Source organism: Anolis carolinensis, unplaced genomic scaffold (assembly GCF_035594765.1).
Source record: "Anolis carolinensis isolate JA03-04 unplaced genomic scaffold, rAnoCar3.1.pri scaffold_14, whole genome shotgun sequence".
Taxonomy (NCBI): domain Eukaryota; kingdom Metazoa; phylum Chordata; class Lepidosauria; order Squamata; family Dactyloidae; genus Anolis; species Anolis carolinensis.
In genome coordinates this window covers 10,526,882-10,546,441 of record NW_026943825.1, presented here as the reverse complement: position 1 = coordinate 10,546,441, position 19,560 = coordinate 10,526,882, and the positions used below count along the sequence as shown (strand labels likewise).

The following is a 19,560-nucleotide window of genomic DNA, read 5'->3' as shown; positions in this document are numbered from 1 at the left end:
AAGTCCAGTCGTGACCGACTCTGGGGGTTGGTGCTCATCTCCATTTCTAAGCCGAAGAGCCGGCGTTGTCCATAGACACCTCCAAGGTCATGTGGCCACTGGCATGACTGCATGGAGCGCCGTTACCTTCCCGCCGGAGCAGTACGTATTGATCTACTCACATTTGCATGTTTTCGAACTGCTAGGTTGGCAGAATGTGTCCACTGGCATGACTGCATGGAGTACAATATGAATGGGTTCCTGAGTAGACAAACTCAACACAAATGGCCCACTTATACACAAAATAAAATACCGTATATTCTCGAGTATAAACCGACCTGAATATAAGCTGAGGCACCTAATTTTACCACAAAAAAACTGGGAAATCATTGACTCCAGTATAAGTCAAGGGTGGGAAATTTCAGAAATAAAAATAGATACCAATAAAATTACATTAATTGAGGCATCAGTAGGTTGAATGTTTTTGAATATTTACATAAAGCTCAAATTTAAGATAAGACTGTCCAACTCTGATCAAATCATTATTCTCATCTTCTTCAATGTCAATGTGCTTATGTATCTTTTTAATAATAACAGAGTAAAATAATACATGTAATAATAATAATAAATACAGGAAAATAATACAAGTAATAATAAATAGAGTAAAATAATAAATGCAATACATATATATATATATATATATATATATATATATATATGGAAAATAGTATTTTGTTGAGTTCAGTAGGTCAGGCTTATGTGGACAAAGGTATGCTCTGTTTGTGTATGCATATATGTATTGAGGAATATATTATGTATGTACATACCCCATACATACATACAGTAGACTCAGTTAACCGGCACCCTTGAGGACTGCTAGATACAGGATACATTGAATTTCTAGTTGCTAGAGAGTGACTATTATAATCTCATTTTTAGAGCGATAACAGCAGCCCCTTTTTTATATTTCCTGGATGCAAATCCTAATATTCTGGGGCTGGAAGAGATGGAGGCTTTTAATTCAATTCCAACTTTTAATCCAGTTTTGCATTGTTTTCCGCCTTTGAGCCCTGAATTCCTTGTCTCTTTCTTCCTGCAAGGCCTTCCTTGGTGGTCCCTGGGAATCTCCATGATGCCACATTTTTGGGGGCAAACTTGACAAAACGTCCTGTTGCCACAGCGACCGGACAAAAGCCGGTTGCTAGGCGAAACGGAGAGGGACGGCAACACAGAACTTTTTGGAAAGAAGGAAGAGAAAAGAGGAGGAGAAAAGAAAGAGCTCTTGCTTGTGGGCACCACAGAGAAATTGGAGTTTCATGCTGATTTAACATAGCTAGATGAAATTATTATTATTATTATTATTATTATTATTATTATTATTATTATTATTATTTTATGACACAGCAAACAAGATACTATTATTATTTATTTATTTTATGACACCGCAAACAAGATAGACATGCTGGATTTCGTATCACAAAATCACGTCGAACACTTCCCAAGTGTCTAGGACTGTGTGATGTATTTTCGGATGATGCATGCAGATCCCAGTAGGGTGGCCTTTTGCAGTTGGCAGATCGTAATTTTGTCAATGTCTATTGTTTCCAAATTCCGGCTGAGATCTTTTGGGACGGCACCCAGTGTGCCCATCACCACCGGGACCACCTGCACTGGTTTCTGCCAGAGTCTTTGAAGTTCAATCTTGAGGTCCTGATAGCGGCTGAGTTTTTCCTGTTGTTTTTCGTCAATGCGACTGTCACCTGGGATGGCAACATCAATTATCCAAACCTTGTTCTTTTCCACAACTGTGATGTCTGGTGTGTTGTGTTCCAGAACTTTGTCAGTCTGGATTCGGAAGTCCCACAGTATCTTTGCGTGTTCATTTTCCACGACCTTTGCTGGTTTGTGATCCCACCAGTTCTTTTCTGCTGGGAGGTGGTACTTGAGGCATAAGTTCCAATGGATCATTTGGGCCACACAGTTGTGCCTCTGTTTGTAGTCTGTCTGTGCGATTTTCTTACAGCAGCTGAGGATATGATCAATGGTTTTGTCGGTTTCCTTGCACAGTCTGCATTTTGGGTCATCAGCTGATTTTTCGATCTTGGCCTTAATGGCCTTTGTCCTGATGTCTTGCTCCTGGGCTGCAAGGATCAGGCCTTCTGTCTCCTTCTTCAGGGTCCCATTTGTGAGCCAGAGCCAGGTCTTCTCCTTATCAGCTTTTCCTTCAATTTTGTCAAGGAACTTTCCATGCAATGTTTTGTTGTGCCAGCTGTCAGCTCTAGTTTGTAGTGTGGTTTTCTTGTACTGGTTTTTTGTCTGCTGTGCTTTGAGGAGTTTCTGATTTTTGACTTCAATCAAAGCAGGTTCTTCACTTTGCTTTACATCTTCTGCCAGGGCATGTTCTTCTTCTTTGTCTGCTTGTTTTACTTGTAAGAGTCCTCTGCCCCCTGATCTTCTAGGCAGATATAGCCGGTCAACATCACTGCGAGGGTGCAGTGAATGATGAATGGTCATGAGTTTTCTTGTTTTTCTGTCCAAATTGTCCAGTTCCACCTGTGTCCAATTTATGATGCTAGCAGTATATCTTATGAGAGGTATGGCCCAGGTGTTTATGGCCTTGATGGTGTTGCCTCCATTGAGCTTACTTTGGAGCATTTTTCTGACCCTTTGTGTGTATTCTTTGCTGACCACAGTTTTCACATGTTCATACTTGATGTTGTCCAGCTGTAGTATGCCCAGGTATTTATAGGCCTCTGGCTGGTGACACTTTATTGTTTGGCCATTGGGCATATTTATGCCCTCACTTTCCATGATTTTTCCCTTCTTCAATGCCACTGTTGAACATTTGTCCAAACCAAACTCCATGTTGATATCAGTGCTAAAGATTCGAACAGTGTTGGTCAGAGACTGGGTTTCAGTTTCCGTTTTCCCATATAGCTTCAGGTCATCCATGTACATCAAATGTGAAATTTTGTGAGAATTCTTAGATGTTTGATAGCCGAGATTTGTTTTTTGTAAGATTGTTGACAGAGGGATCATGGCAATAATGAAAAGCAGAGGGGACAATGAGTCTCCCTGGAAAATTCCTCTCCTGATGTTGACAAGTCCATAGCTTTCATTTCCAACAAACAGTTCAGTTTTCCAGTGCTCCATCATTATTATTATTATTATTATTATTGTTATTATTATTATTATTATTATTATTATTATTATTATTTTATTATGACACAACAAATAAGACAAATATGCTGGATTTCGTATCACAAAATCACAAGTTGAACAGTTCCCAAATGTCTAGGACTGTGTGATGTATTTTCGGATGATGCGTGCAGATCCCAGCAGAGTGGCCTTTTGCAGTTGGCAGATCGTAATTTTGTCAATGTCTATTGTTTCCAAATGCCGGCTGAGATCTTTTGGCGTGGCACCCATTGTGCCCATCACCACCGGGACCACCTGCACTGGTTTCTGCCAGAGTCTTTGAAGTTCAATCTTGAGGTCCTGAGAGCGGCTGAGTTTTTCCTGTTGTTTTTCGTCAATGCGACTGTCACCTGGGATGACGACATCAATGATCCAAACCTTTTTTCTTTTCCACAACTGTGATGTCTGGTGTGTTGTGTTCCAGAACTTTGTCAGTCTGGATTCGGAAGTCCCACAGTATCTTTGCGTGCTCATTTTCCAATACTTTTGCAGGTTTGTGATCCCACCAGTTCTTTGCTGCTGGGAGGTGGTACCTGAGGCATAAGTTCCAATGAATCATTTGGGCCACATAGTTGTGCCTCTGTTTGTAGTCTGTCTGTGCGCAGAGGTGGTTCTGCCATTATTATTATTATTATTATTATTATTGACACATAGACATAGTATGACACAGCAAGCGAGATCTATATGCTGGAGTTCGTATCACAAAATCACAAGTCGAACACTTCCCTAGCGTTTAGGACTGTGTGATGTATTATTATTATTATTATTATTATTATTATTATTATTAGGCAGAGGTGGTTCTGCTATTATTATTATTACTACTACTACTACTATTACTACTACTATTATTATACTCAGGTTATTTGAAAAAGTCATTTTTAATTGTACAAAATGCATATGGTTGTGTATTTACTACAACTCCCCCAAATCAAGGTGAATTTTCCCCAAAGACCTCCAGTATTTTTTGCTGGTCGTGGGGACTCCGTGTGCCAAGTTTGGTCCAATTCCACCTTTGGTAGAATTCAGAGTGCTCCTTAATTGCAGGTGAACTATAAATCCCAATGCCTACAACTCCAAAATGTCCAGGCCATTTCCCCTCCAAACCCACCAGTATTCAAATGTGGGCATATCGGGTACGCATGCCAAGTTTGGTACAGATCCATCATTGTTTGGGTTCATAGTGCGCTCTGGATGGAGGTGAACTATAAATCCCTTCAAGGACCTCCAGTATTTTTGGTTGGTCTTGGGATTTCTGTGTGCCAAGTTAGTCCCAGGTTCATCGTTGGTGGAGTTCAGAGTGCTCTTAGATTGCAAGTGAACTATAAATCCCAGGACCCATAATTCCTATAAATCCTGGTGAATTCTCTCCAAACCTCTCTAGTATACATCCCAATATTACAACTCCTTTAAATCTTAATGAACTATCCCCAAACTTCTCCAGTATGTTCAGTTGCTGATCAATTCCTCTGCTGGGTGCCATAGACAAGAATAGGAAAGGGTTAAGGGAGAGGCAGTGGGTGGGGTTATGCAAATTCCACAACAATTGAGAGAGAAAGGAACACTGGGATGTCTGTGGTGGAGGAAAAAGAGAAAATCTAGGAGGAAATTGTCCCCCTATGAAAGCCTTCTCTTGGGTGGTGAGCACTGTGGTGTTTGTGGAGAACATTCACAAGGCTCTTGGACATGTTCACGGTGCTCGCCATAACCTGCAATGTCATTGGAAGGAAAGCCATTGGTGTCTCCTGAGTAGTGGGAACTATAGTTGTTTATGGAGGCAGGATCCTATCTGTGTAAATGGACACCCCAACCACACAGACACATACGAATGTATTTTCACTTTTATTATGTGTATAAATTGGAATGAATTTAATTTTTTTAATGTAATCCAAATTAAGTCAAAACAACTGGGATAGCTGGAGGGCATGCAACCTGCCTTGCTCTGTCTGCATTAATATCCATGCGTTTTGCATTATTCACTTATCAAGCAGTGACTTGTGAGGTTGCACATTCGGAAACGGTGATTGATTTGCATGGAACGGTTGCTTCCGGGCTTCTTTGTATTTCAATTTGCAGTCTGTTACATTGTGTTCACCTGTCTTTTATTCCGTGGATGATGAACTTGAGTGACCTATGGGCTGGTAGTAGTGATCGCAATTGTTTATTAATTAATTAATTAATTAAATTTAATTTACTACATTTATATCCTGCTCTTTTCACCCCGGAGGGGACTCAGAGCAGCTTACAAATCAAATGAACATACAATGTATAGCACAATATAAGCATTAAATTACTACAGTAGAGTCTCACGTATCCAACATAAATGGGCCGGCAGAACGTTGGATAAGCAAATATGTTGGATAATAAGGAGAGATTAAGAAAAAGCCTATTAAACATCAAAATAGGTTATGATTTTACAAACTGATCACCAAAACATCATGTTATACATCAAATTTGACAGAAAAAGTAGTTCATTACACATTAATGCTATGTAGTAATTACTGTATTTATGAATTTAGCACCAAAATATCACAATGCATTGAAAATATTGACAACAAAAATGCATTGGATAATCCAGAACGTTGGATAACTGAGTGTTGGATAAATGAGACTCTACTGTATATTGTACTATATCATTATACGGTAATATTATTAGTAATATTACATTTAATATATAATATATAATTAATATTATTATATTGTATTATATTTGCCTGCCTTTACCTCCCTCTGAGGCTGAGAGAGTGTGACCTGCACGATATGGATAGATCCCAAATGAAGGCTGGATGGTCATCTGTCAGAAGGGATTTGATGGTGCCTTCCTGCACATTTAGGGCATGGACTGAATAGCTTTTAAAGTGTCTTCCAACTCTAAGGAACAATCATCATCATCATCTTTGATAATAGAGATGATGATGATGCTTCTTCTTTGGAGGGTTTCAAGCAGAGACTGGATGGCCATCTGTCAGGAGTGTTTTAACTGTGTCTCCCTGCCTGGCAGAATGGGGTTGGACTAGATGGCCTTTGGGGTGTCTTCCAACGCTAGGATGATATATGTGTGTGTGTGTGTGCGCGTGCGCATATGTGTGTGTCTATATGTGTGTATTTATAAATATATGTGTGTGTGTGTGTGTGTGTATACATGTGTGTATATGTGTGTGTGTATTCAGGTGTATATATATGTGTGTGTGTGTATGTGTATTTATAGATGTGTGTATCTATAGATGTGTGTGCTTATACATACATATATATATATATATATCTGTGTGTATACATGTGTGCATATGCATGTGTCTATGCAGGTGTGTATATATGAGTGTGTGTGTGCCTATATGTGTGTGCATATTTATACATATATGTGTGTGTGTGTGTGTATATGTGTGTGTGTATGTATGTGTATTTATAGATATGTGTATCTATAGATATAGATGTGTGTGCTCATACATACATATGCATATATCTGTGTGTATACATGTGTGCATATGTATATGTCTATGCAGGTGTGTGCGCGTGTGCATATATGTGTGTGTCTTTATACATATATATGTGTGTGTGTGTGTGTGTGTGTGTATACATGTGTGTATTTATTTATTTATTTATTTACAGTATTTATATTCCGCCCTTCTCACCCCGAAGGGGATTCAGGGCAGATCACATTATACTCACATAGGGCAAACATTCAATGCCTTTTAACATAGAACAAAGACAAGACAAACAAAGGCTCCGAGCGGGCCTCGAACTCATGACCTCCTGGTCAGAGTGATTCATTGCAGCTGGTTTCAGCCGGCTTGCTCTCCAGCCTGCGCCACATATATGTGTGTATTCAGGTGTATATATATATATATATGTGTGTGTGTGTGTGTGTGTATGTATGTTTATAGATGTGTGTGTATCTATAGATGTGTGTTCTTATACATACATACATATATATATACTAGCTGAGCCCGGCCACGCGTTGCTGTGGCGAAGTCTGGTGGTCTGGGAAATAAAGTATTGAGGAATTGGTGGTAGTTAAGGTCAAGGGTCAAGGTTTTCCCCAGACATTAAGTCCAGTCGTGTCTGACTCTGGAGGTTGGTGCTCATCTCCATTTCTAAGCCGAAGAGCCGGCGTTGTCCGTAGACTCCTCCAAGGTCATGTGGGATGACTACATGGAGCGGCGTTACCTTCCCGCCGGAGCAGTACCTATTGATGCACTCACATTTGCATGTTTTCGAACTTCTGGGTTGGCAGAAGCTGGGGCTAACAGTGGGGGCTCTCTCCGCTCCCCCAATTCAAACCTGTGGCCTTTCAGTCCAGAAGTTCAGCAGCTCAGCGCTTTAACACGCTGCGCCATCAGGGGATATTATTTCCTAAAGGTTGTGAATATACAATATTTCTGATTGGTTTTTTTTTGTTTGTTGGAGGCAAGTATGAATGCTCCAATTAGGAAAAATGATTAGGATGTAATGGCCTTGCAGCGTTAAAGCCTGGCTGTTTCATCCCTGAGTGAGTTTTTTGTTGGGAGGTGTTAGCTGGCCCTGATTGTTTCCTGTCTGGAATTCCCTTGTTTTCAGAGTGGTGTTGTTTGCGATATTTTATGTGCTTCTACTGTCTGTGGCCCTGAGAAAACAGAGGATTTTCCAGACTTTGATGATGGGAATACTTTGTTGGGAGGTGTTAGCTGGCACTGATTGTTTCCTGTCTGGAATACCCTTGTTTTCAGAGTGATGTTGTTTGCGATATTTTATGTGCTTCTACTGTCTGTGGCCCTGAGAAAACAGGATTTGCCAGACTTTGATGATGGGAATACTTTGTTGGGAGGTGTTAGCTGGCCCTGATTGTTTCCTGTGTGGAATTCCCCTGTTTATTTACTGTCCTGGTTTTAGAGATCATATTGTTCTGCATTATTCTATCCCAGTAATTATTTCATATTAAAGAAGAATCTCACTTATCCAACATTCGCTTATACAATGTTCTGGATTATCCAACGCAGTCTGCCTTTTCATAATCAATGCTTTTGTAGTCAGTGTTTTAAATTCATTGTGGTATTTTAGTGGTAAATTTGTAAATACAGTACAGTAGAGTCTCACTTATCCAACATAAACGGGCCGGCAGAACGTTGGATAAGCGAATATGTTGGATAATGAGGAATTAAGGATAACCCTATTAAACATCAAATTAAGTTATGATTTTACAAATTAAGCACCAAAACATCATGTTAGACAACAAATTTGTCAGAGAAAGTAGTTCAGTACACAGTAATGCTATATAGTAATTACTGTATTTATGAATTTAGCACCAAAATATCACGATATATTGAAAGCATTGACTACAAAAATGCGTTGGATAAGCGAGTGTTGGATAAGTGAGACTCTACTGTAAATACTACATAGCATTACTGCGCATGGAACTACTTTTTCTGTCAAATTTGTTGTATAATATGATGTTTTGGTGCTTAATTTGTATAACGATTACCTAATTTGATGTTTAATTGGCTTTTCCTGAATCCCTTCTTATTATCCAACATATTCACTTATCCTGCCGGCCTGTTTACGTTGGATAAGTGAGACTCTACTGTATATTTCTAATCTTATATTATCTGCTCAGAACTGGATTATCTGAGGCCCCTTCTTCACAGCTGTATAAAATGCACACTGAAGTGGATTATATGGTAGTGCGGAGTCAAGATAATCCAGTGCAAAGCAGATAATATAAGATTATAAATGGGTGATATAGTTGTGTGGAAGGGCCTTGAGTCTACACTGCCATATAATCCAGTGCAAATTAGATAATCTGTGGAAGAAGCCTAAGTGAGGCCTAAATCTGCCTGTCCCCTAACTGAAACCTGGCTGTCCCTTGGTTGCTAGGCAACCAAGTGGGCAGAGATCAGCCCTCTAAACTGGCAGCAATTGGATAAAAAAATTATTGCTCTCCCTCTAATTAGGACTTTATTTTTCTTTTCTTTTTGTTGTATCAACCTTGAGGCGTGGATGATGGGTTGTGTTGTCAAATTTTGAGGTTGGGGGGCCTGTACTTTTGTTGTTTTGTGAATTGCCGTGATGCCATCACTCTTTTATATATATAGATATGTATGTGTGTGTGTGTGTGTGTATACATGTGTGCATATGTATGTGTCTATGCAGGTGTATATGTGTGTGTGTGTGCGTGCGTATATGTGTGTGCGTGTATATATGTATGTGTCTATATGTGCATATTTATACATATATATGTGTGTGTATACATGTGTGTATAGAAGTGTGTGTGTGTGTATTCAGGTGTATGTGTGTGTGTATTTATAGATGTGTGTGTATATATAGATGGGTGTATATATATATACATATCTGTGTGTATACATGTGTGCATATGTATGTGTGTATTCAGGTGTGTATAGATGTGTGTATGTATGAATGTGTATTTATAGAAGTGTGTGCTTATACGTAGGTAAAGGTAAAGGTTTCCCCTGACATTAAGTCCAGTCATGTCTGACTCTGGGGGTTGGTGCTCATCTCCATTTCTAAGCCGAAGAGCCGGCATTGTCTGTAGACACCTCCAAGGTCATGTGGCCGGCATGACTACACGCTGTTACCTTCCCGCCGGAGGTACGCTGTTACCTTCCCGCCGGAGCAGTACCTATTGATCTACTCACATTTGCATGTTTTCGAACTGCTAGGTTGGCAGAAGCCGGAGCTAACAGCAGGTGCTGATTCCGCTCCCGGGATTTGAACCTGGGACCTTTCGGTCTGCAAGTTCAGCCACTCAGTGCTTTAACACACTTTGCCACCACCAGGGCTCAGTGTGTATTCAAGTGTAGATATATATATATGTGTGTGTGTGTGTGTGTGTGTATTTGTAGATGTGCTTATACATACATATATATGTTTGTATGTATACATGTATGTGTGTATGCAGGTGTGTATATATATGTGTGTGGATATATCTGTGTGTGTATATAACTCTGTGTGTGTATACATACATACATGCAGTAGACTCTCAATTAACCGGCACCCATGAGGATTCCTACATAACACCATACATGGAGTTTCTAGTTGTTAGAGAGGATTCTATTATTCTATATATGGCCATCTGTCAGGAGGGATCGGATTGGGTCTTCAATGTGTTGTCGAAGGCTTTCATGGCCGGGATCACAGTGTTGTTATATGTTTTCCGGGCTGTGTGGCCATGTTCAGAAGTATTCTCCCCTGACATTTCGCCCACATCTATGGCAGGCATTTTCAGAGTCTGTGAGGCATGGATAAACTGGGCAAGGAAGGAAAAAATATATATCTGTGGAGAGTCCAGGGTGTAATAAGAGTCCTTTGTCAGTTGGAAGCCAGCGTTAATGTTTTAGCTAATCACCCTAATTGGGTTGGGTCTTTGCAACAGGAGTGGGTTGGACTGGGTGGCCCTTGAGGGTGTCTTCCAACTCTGGGATTCAAGGATTCAGGGGCTGGATGGTCCCCTGCCGGGAGGGCTTTGGTGGTGTCTTCCTGCATAAGAGAAGGGGGTTGGACTGGATGTCCTTTGGGGCCCTTCCGGCCTTCAAGAGGCCTCTCCTCCCAACAGGGCAGCAAGGAGCGCTTCCACTGGCAGGCGCAGAACGTCCGGCAGAGCGGGGTGGACGACATGGTGCTCCTCTCCAAGATCAGCGAAGACGCCATCGTGGACAACCTCCGGAAGCGCTTCCTGGACGACTACATCTTCGTATCCTTTTTCGATGTCCACACTATAGAACTAATGCAGTTTGATCCCACTTGAGCTGCAACTATTCAAAACTGTCATCCTTTTGCAAGGTCTTCCGCCTTCTCTGCCAAAAAGCGCTAGTTCTTCTCCCAATTCCCGCCTCCCAGGATCCCATTGAGGCATGGATGTGAAAATAGTATCAAACTGCATTAACTTTATCATGTAGATGCACCTTTGGGTCTAGTTCTTTGGCCCAACGAGTCCTCTGTGATCCTTATCTGGAGAAACCCAGACTTATATCGGTCCGGTCCTTATCTCCGTCAATCCATTCAAGCAGCTGCCCTATTTCACCGACCGAGAGATCGACTTGTACCAAGGCGCGGTGAGTCTTATTCTTGTTTTGTCTTGTGTGCCCTCTGAGCATGAGCAGAGTTCTTTTTCTGCTTAAAAGGAAAGGCATTTTCCAAGCCCACATTGAAACCCCAAAGAGGGTCCTGAATCCCAAACCCGAGTGAATGTGGAGGTCTGGCTTGATGTCATGTGAAATAATAATAATAATAATAATAATAATAATATATTTTAAAATATTATTATTGTATGTTAACTGATGATGATGATGATGATGATGATAATAATAATAATAATTTTGAATATTATTATTGGATCCAAGAGTTGGAAGGAAACCCCAAGGACTATCCAGTCCAAGCCTATTCTGCAGGGAGGCACAATCCAAACCCTCCTGACAGATGGCCACCCAGTCTCTGTTTGAAGACTTCCAGAAAAGGAGACTATTATTATTATTAGTAGTAGTAGTAGTATTGGATGCAAGAGTTGGAAAGGAACCCCAAGTGCCATCCAGTTCAAGCCTATTCTGCGGAAAGGCACAATCTAAACCCTCCTGACAGATAGCCATCCAGCCTCTGCTTGAAGAATCATAGAATCATAGAATCATAGAATAGTAGAGTTGGAAGAGACCACATGGGCCATCTAGTCCAACCCCCTGCTAAGAAGCAGGAAATCGCATTCAAAGCACCCCCGACAGATGGCCATCCAGCCTCTGCTTAAAAGCCTCCAAGGAAGGAGCCTCCACCACGGCCCCGGGGAGAGAGTTCCACTGTCGAACAGCCTTTCTCACTGTGAGGAAGTTCTTCCTGATGTTCAAGTGGAATCTCCTTTCCTGTAGTTTGAAGCCATTGTTCCGTGTCCTAGTCTGCAGGGCAGCAGAAAACAAGCTTGCTCCCTCCTCCCTATGACTTCCCTTCACGTATTTGTACATGGCTATCATGTCTCCTCTCAGCCTTCTCTCCTGCAGGCTAAACATGCCCAGCTCTTTAAGCCGCTCCTCATAGGGCTTGTTCTCCAGACCCTTAATCATTTTAGTCGCCCTCCTCTGGACGCTTTCCAGCTTGTCAACATCTCCCTTCAACTGTGGTGCCCAAAATTGGACGCAGTGTGATTCCAGGTGTGGTCTGACCAAGGCAGAATAGAATAAGGGGGAGCAGGACTTCCCTGGATCTAGACGCTATTCCCCTATTGATGCAGGACAGAATCCCATTGGCTTTTTTAGCTGCCGCATCACATTGTTGGCTCATGTTTAACTTGTTGTCCACGAGGACTCCAAGGTCTTTTTCGTACACACTGCTGTCAAGCCAGGCCTCGTCCCCCATTCTGTATCTTTGATTTCCATTTTTTCTGCCGACCTCCAGAAAAGGAGAGACTGTTATTATTATTATTATTATTATTATTATTATTATTATTATTATTATTGGTATTATTGGATCCAAGAGTTGGAAAGGAACCCCAGTTCAAGCCTATTCTGTGGAAAGGCACAGTCTTAACCCTCCTGACAGATGGCCATCCAGTCTCTGCTCAAAGACTCCTGGTGAAGGAGACTCTATTATTGTTAGTAGTAGTAGTAGTAGTATTGGATCCAAGAATTGGAAGGGAACCCTGAGGACCATCCAGTCCAAGCCTATTCTGCAAAAAGGCACAATTCAAACCTTCCAACAGATGGCCATCCAGCCTCTGCTTAAAGTCCTTCAGAGAAGGAGACTCTATTATTATTAGCATTATTAGTATTAGTATTTTTGGATTCAAGAGTTGGAAGGGAACCCCAAGGGCCATATAGTCCAAGCCTATTCTGCAGGAAGGCACAATCCAAACCCTCCTGACAGATGACCATCCAGACCTCCGGAGAAGGAGACTCAGTAATAATAATAATAATAATAATAATAATAATAATAATATTCGCCGATACATCACACAGTCCTAGACACTTGGGAAGTGTCTGACGTGTGATCCAATACAACAGCCAGCAGAGTGTCTGCTGTGGACTCATCTTGTTGTGTTTCTAATAATAATAATAATAATAATAATAATAATAGTGTCCGACGTGGGATCCAATGCCACAGCCAGCAGAGTGTCTGCTGTGGACTGAGAATAATAATAATAATAATAATAATAATAATAATAATAATAATAATAATAAGAAGAAGAAGAAGAAGAAGAAGAAGAAGAAGAAGAAGAAGATCCTATAAATGGGAGGAAATGCAGGAAGACACCTGTATTTATATATATATTGTCTGTAAAGCTACTAATACTGAATGAAATCATTGCCATATGTTTGAAACTCTTGCTGTTGTGTGCCTTGATTGGGCAACAACTCCCATCATCCCTTCGAATGGGCCAGACTGGGGATTCTGGGAGTTGTTGTCTAAAAGGAAATCAAAATTTTGTTTGTTCAGTGACTCTACACGCTGCTTTCGGTTGAGTGAGTTGTGATTCATTCACTTTCATGACGTCAGGGGATCAAGGGTTTTGCAATCCCCAGCAGCCAATCAGAAGCAGCGAAGCTTACCTTGACACACCTTGAGATCTGTTCTGATGCTGCCATCTAGTGGCCATTAAGGGCAAAGCACCCTTTTCTTTTTTTTTAAGCTTGCGAATACATGACCGAACACTAGATGGCACAAAAGAGAGGCTAGAAGAGGCAGCCAAATTGCAATAAATGGCTATAATGTAGTTTTTTAATTAATTAATGTATTTAATAAATTATCCTGTTGGGTTGAGATGCAGTAAATGAATGCTTTGTGTTCTCCTACAGGCACAATATGAGAACCCTCCACACATCTATGCGCTGGCAGACAACATGTACCGCAACATGCTGATCGATGGGGAGAATCAGTGCGTCATTATCAGGTAAATCCCTATTATTATTATTATTATTATTATTATTATTATTATATATACTCAAGTATAAGCCTAGTTTTTCAGCCCTTTTTTTAAGACTGAAAAAGCCCTCCTCAGCTTATACTTGGGTGAGGGTCCTGGTTGGCTTATATTTGGGTCAGCTTATACTCTAGAATGTATATTTATTATTTTTCTCTATTATTATTGGTATTATTACATTTATTATTTTTCTCTATTACTGTTGCTACTATTACATTTATTTTACTCTATTTTTATTATTATTAATAATAATACATTATTATTTCACTCTGATCTTATTTTTATTATTGCATTTATTATTTTACTCTATTTATAATTACTTATAATTATACTCAGCTTATACTCGAGTATATATGGTATTATTTTAATTGATTTTTATTGAATTTTTCAGATAAAATAGATATTTAAAAAAACAAGAGCAAAGAAAAAGAAAAAAGAGGAGGGGATGGAAAAAATTACTACTATTATTGCCACCATTTTTTCCAAATATTATTAGTATTACTATTATTACCACCTTCCTCCCAAAGTGGGACTTAAGATAGCTTACCTAATAATAATGATGATGTGACAATAATAATAATAATAATAATAATGGAAGGAAATTAATAATAATTATTATTATTATAGAGGGAAAGATAGTAATACTGGAGGAAATAATAATGATGGAGAGAAAGATAATAATATTGGAGGGAAGGATATGTAGGAAGAGGGAAGGATGATGATGATAACAATAATCATAATACTGGAGAGAAATATAATAATAATAATAATAATAATAATAATAAGAAGAAGAAGAAGAAGTCCGTCCCCCTGCAGGTGCCACCTTGACATGGGGGGGGGGGGGCTTAACCATTCCGAGGACACTGAGGGCTGTGCTGGCGGTAGTGTAACTACCGGCAGGTCCAACCAAGCCAGAGAGGCCTCAGCTGAGGAGCACAACCAAGAGCACCGAACCCATTAGCATTATGGAGAATCAAACCAAAACAAAGTCTATACTGGCTCGGTCGTCGCCCAGGATAAAAAGGACCGCGGTGGATGATGCTGATTCTGGACATCCATCGACAAGTGAGCTACGGAATCAAAATACAAATGAACAGTCACAGAAGCGGCAGAAATATACAATGCCAGAAAACTGCACAATTATGAAATGCTACTACTAATCTGAACCTCAAAGCCGTGGCTACCAAAAAGGGATGCATCACAATACAAATGAACAGTCACAGAAGCGGCAGAGACTCCAGCAACTCTTGGAATGGTGGAACAGATTGAACCAGAAGAAAATGTGGAGCTTTTGCAAGAATTTGAAGAACCAGCACTTGAAACACCTGTTGAACCACCAGGAACCTTGACAGCAAGACAACAAGGATAAGCTCAAGGATAAGATCATGGCTCATGCTGCAGCAAATGCAATAAGAAAGCGGCTCCCAACTCTAAAAACAGTGCCCAAGAGACACCTGGCGCCTCTCATGAAAGATGTGAATGCAGCACTCTCCACTGTCCAAATAACATCAATTGAACAAACAAACCAGTATGCCTACAGTGCAGCAGTGATAGTAACAGAAGAACCTGGGCTCCTACAACCAAGGCAGCCCCAAAGAAAATCAACTGGAAAACCAAAGCGGAAGGTCAGGCTAGAGTTGAAAATCAAGAAACTCAGATCAGATGCAAGTAACCTGAAAAATATGAAAGAGAAGAAACTGAAGAATGACAAAATCAAGCAATACCTGATCCGAAAGTACTGGCTGAACACCAGAAAAATTGAAGAACCTTTGGAAATTGTGAAAGAACAAATTACAGCAACAGCCAGAAAAATAGAAAGATATGAAGCCAGAATCATCCAGTACAGGCAAAATCAACTGTTTCAATCAGACCAAAGACGGTTCTACCAGAGCCTGAACCAAACAACAGACACAGTAACCATAAAGCCAGAGAAAACTGCAACAACGAAGTTCTGAAATTTTCCAGGGAGACTCATTGTCCCCTCTGCTTTTCATTATTGCCATGATCCCTCTGTCAACAATCTTACAAAAAACAAATCTCGGCTATCAAACATCTAAGAATTCTCACAAAATTTCGCATCTGATATACATGGATGACCTGAAGCTGTATGGAAAAACGGAAACTGAAATCCAGTCTCTGACCAACACTGTCCGAATTTTTAGCACTGATATCAGCATGGAGTTTGGCTTGGACAAATGTTCGACAGTGGCATTGAAGAAGGGAAAAATCATGGAAAGTGAGGGCATAAATATGCCTAATGGCCAAACAATAAAGTGTCACCAGCCAGAGGCCTATAAATATCTGGGCATTATTACAGCTGGACAACATCAAGCATGAACATGTGAAGATTGTGGTCAGTAAAGAATACACACAAAGGGTCAGAAAAATTCTCAAAAGCAAGCTCAATGGAGGCAACACCATCAAGGCCATAAACACCTGGGCCATACCTGTCATAAGATATACTGCTGGCATCATAAACTGGACACAGATGGAACTGGAAATTTGGACAGAAAAACAAGAAAACTCATGACCATTCATCACTCACTGCACCCTCACAGTGATGTTGACCGACTATATCTGCCTAGAAGATCAGGGGGCAGAGGACTCTTGCAAGTCAAACAAGCAGTCAAAGAAGAAGAACATGCCCTGGCAGAAGATGGAAAGCAAAGTGAAGAACCTGCTTTGATTGAAGTCAAAAATCAGAAACTCCTCAAAGCACAGCAGACAAAAGACCAGTACAAGAAAACCGCACTACAAAATAGAGCTGACAGCTGGCACAACAAAACATTGATGGAAAGTTCCTTGACAAAATTGAAGGAAAAGCTGATAAGGAGAAGACCTGGCTCTGGCTCACGAATGGGACCCTGAAGAAGGAGACAGAAGGCCCGATCCTTGCAGCCCCGGAGCAAGCCATCAGGACAAAGGCAATTCAGGCCAAGATCGAAAAATCAGCTGATGACCCAAAATGCAGACTGTGCAAGGAAGCTGACGAAACCATTGATCATACCCTCAGCTGCAGTAAGAAAATGGCACAGACAGCTAAAAATTCACAACTGCTCCAAAATAATTATATTAACAAATGGAAGGAAGTCAAAATGAATTTAAAAAATTGGTCATCACTAAAACTATCTATCTTGGGCAGAATATCAGTAATAAAATCCAACATCTTACCAAAAATGATGTATCTTTTCCAAAACTTGCCAATCATTAGAAATCAGAAACTATTTAAAGATTGGAATAAGGATATATCTAAATTTGTATGGAACAACAAAAAACCAAGAATTAATTTTACAAATATGACAGATGAAAGAAAAAAGGGGGTTTGGTCTACCAAATTTAGCCCTTTATTTCGACGCCTGTGGATTAGACTGGGTAAGGGATTGGATAAATTTAAGTAATAAGAAAATACTAACCCTGGAAGGTCATGATTTGAGGGCCGGCTGGCACGTGTACCTCTGGTACAATAGGAAAACAGTGGAAAAAAAATTTCGGCAACCACTTTATCCGGTCGGCATTATTAAAAATATGGGATAGATATAAACAAAGACTTTATAGGAAAACCCCACTCTGGGTCTCCCCCCTGGAGACACACCAAAGAAGAGAGCTTGGTTGGATTAAATGGCCCACGTATAGGGAAATACTGAAGAGAGAAGGAAATGAACTAAGGTTGAAAACGTTAGAGGAATTAAAAAACAAGTATGAAAACATGACTTGGCTCCAATATTACCAACTAAAAGAATACTATAACAAAGATAGGGCAAATGGATTTGAAGATAAAATAACATTGTGGGATGAAATGCTCCTTAAGCAAAAGAAGACCATAGCAAGTATCTACAAAATTCTATTAGGATGGAGTACTGAAGAGGTATCAATTAAACAATGTATGATAAAATGGGCAAGGGATATAGGAAGAACAATTACACTAGACGAATGGGAAATAATCTGGGGAAAAAAGTTAAATTATACATACGCCTACGACCTAAAAGAAAATTGGTTAAAGATGTTTTACCAATGGCATATGACACCGAAGAAAATTACAAAATTTGCAAAAGATAAGAATATCAAATGCTGGAAGTGTGGGAAAAGAGATGGTACCTATCTACATATGTGGTGGACCTGTGAAAAAATAAAACCCTATTGGAGAGAGATACATAACAAGTGTCAGAAGATTCTAAAAATAAAAATTCCTTTAGTTCCAGAATACTTCCTATTGGGGATATCCAACATGCAATGGGGAAAGAACGAAGATAAAATATTTACTTATCTAACAACCGCAGCCAGAATAGTGCTTGCCAGACTATGGAAACAAAAAGCAATACCAAATAAAGAGGATTGGATAGAGAAAATATGGGATATAATGAATATGGACCAATTAACCTTTCTACTATCAAGAACACATAATAAACCAAAGACGATGACAAACTGGACACCGGTAAAGGATTGGATGAAGAACGAAAAAATTAAAATACTGATATAACGCCTAATAACAGACCGAGACAAAGCAACTATCGAATAATAAAAGTAAAGAAGGAAAACAACAGATGTAAACATCATCTGATAAGAGACCATTATAGAGAAGAAGGGAAGTCAAGAAAGAAAAGACTCCCAACCCCTCACCCCTTTCCCCCCCTTTCCCCCCCTTTTTCTTATCTTTGTCCTTTTTTTCTCTTTTTTTGTTTTTTGTTTTGTTTTTTCTCTCTTTCTCCTATTCTTTCTATTTCTGCATTGTGCAAATCCTCCCCCCCCCCCCCCCAAATCCACTACGGTGGTTTTTATTTTTAACTATTTTATGTTTGCAACACTCAATAAAAATTTATTTAAAGGAGAAAATGGCACAGACAGACTATAAACAGAGGCACAACTACGTGGCCCAAATGATTCCTTGGAACTTATGCCTCAAGTACCACCTCCCAGCAGCAAAGAACTGGTGGGATCACAAACCTGCAGAAATATTGGAAAATGAGCACGCAAAGAGACTGTGGGACTTCCGAATCCAGACTGACAAAGTTCTGGAACACAACACACCAGACATCACAGTTGTGGAAAAGAACAAGGTTTGGATCATTGATGTCGCCATCCCAGGTGACAGTCGCATTGATTAAAAACAACAGGAAAAACTCAGCCGCTCTCAGGACCTCAAGATTGAACTTCAAAGACTCTGGCAGAAACCAGTGCAGGTGGTCCCAGTGGTGATGGGCACACTGGGTGCCGTGCCAAAAGATCTCAGCCGGCATTTGGAAACAATAGACATTGACAAAATTACGATCTGCCAACTGCAAAAGGCCACCCTATTGGGATCTGCACGCATCATCCGAAAATACATCACACAGTCCTAGACACTTGAGAAGTGTTCGACTTGTGATTTTGTGATACGAAATCCAGCATATCTATCTTGTTTGCTGTGTCATAATAAAATAATAATAATAATAATAATAATAATAATAATAATAATAATAGAGGAATGATGATGATGATGATGATGAAGGATAATAATATTG

General features: G+C 40.0%; 1 protein-coding gene across 1 annotated transcript in view; it reads left to right on the top strand.

The window, feature by feature from the left end:
• The window catches only part of LOC100566259 (unconventional myosin-Ie), a 90,853-nt gene that overhangs the window by 13,680 nt on the left and 57,613 nt on the right, over positions 1 to 19,560 (top strand). Inside the window, exons 2-4 of the mRNA XM_062965156.1 lie at positions 10,718 to 10,855; positions 11,127 to 11,216; positions 13,938 to 14,032. Coding sequence (XP_062821226.1) covers positions 10,718 to 10,855; positions 11,127 to 11,216; positions 13,938 to 14,032 — 323 coding nt within the window. The remainder of the gene's footprint in view (positions 1 to 10,717; positions 10,856 to 11,126; positions 11,217 to 13,937; positions 14,033 to 19,560) is intronic.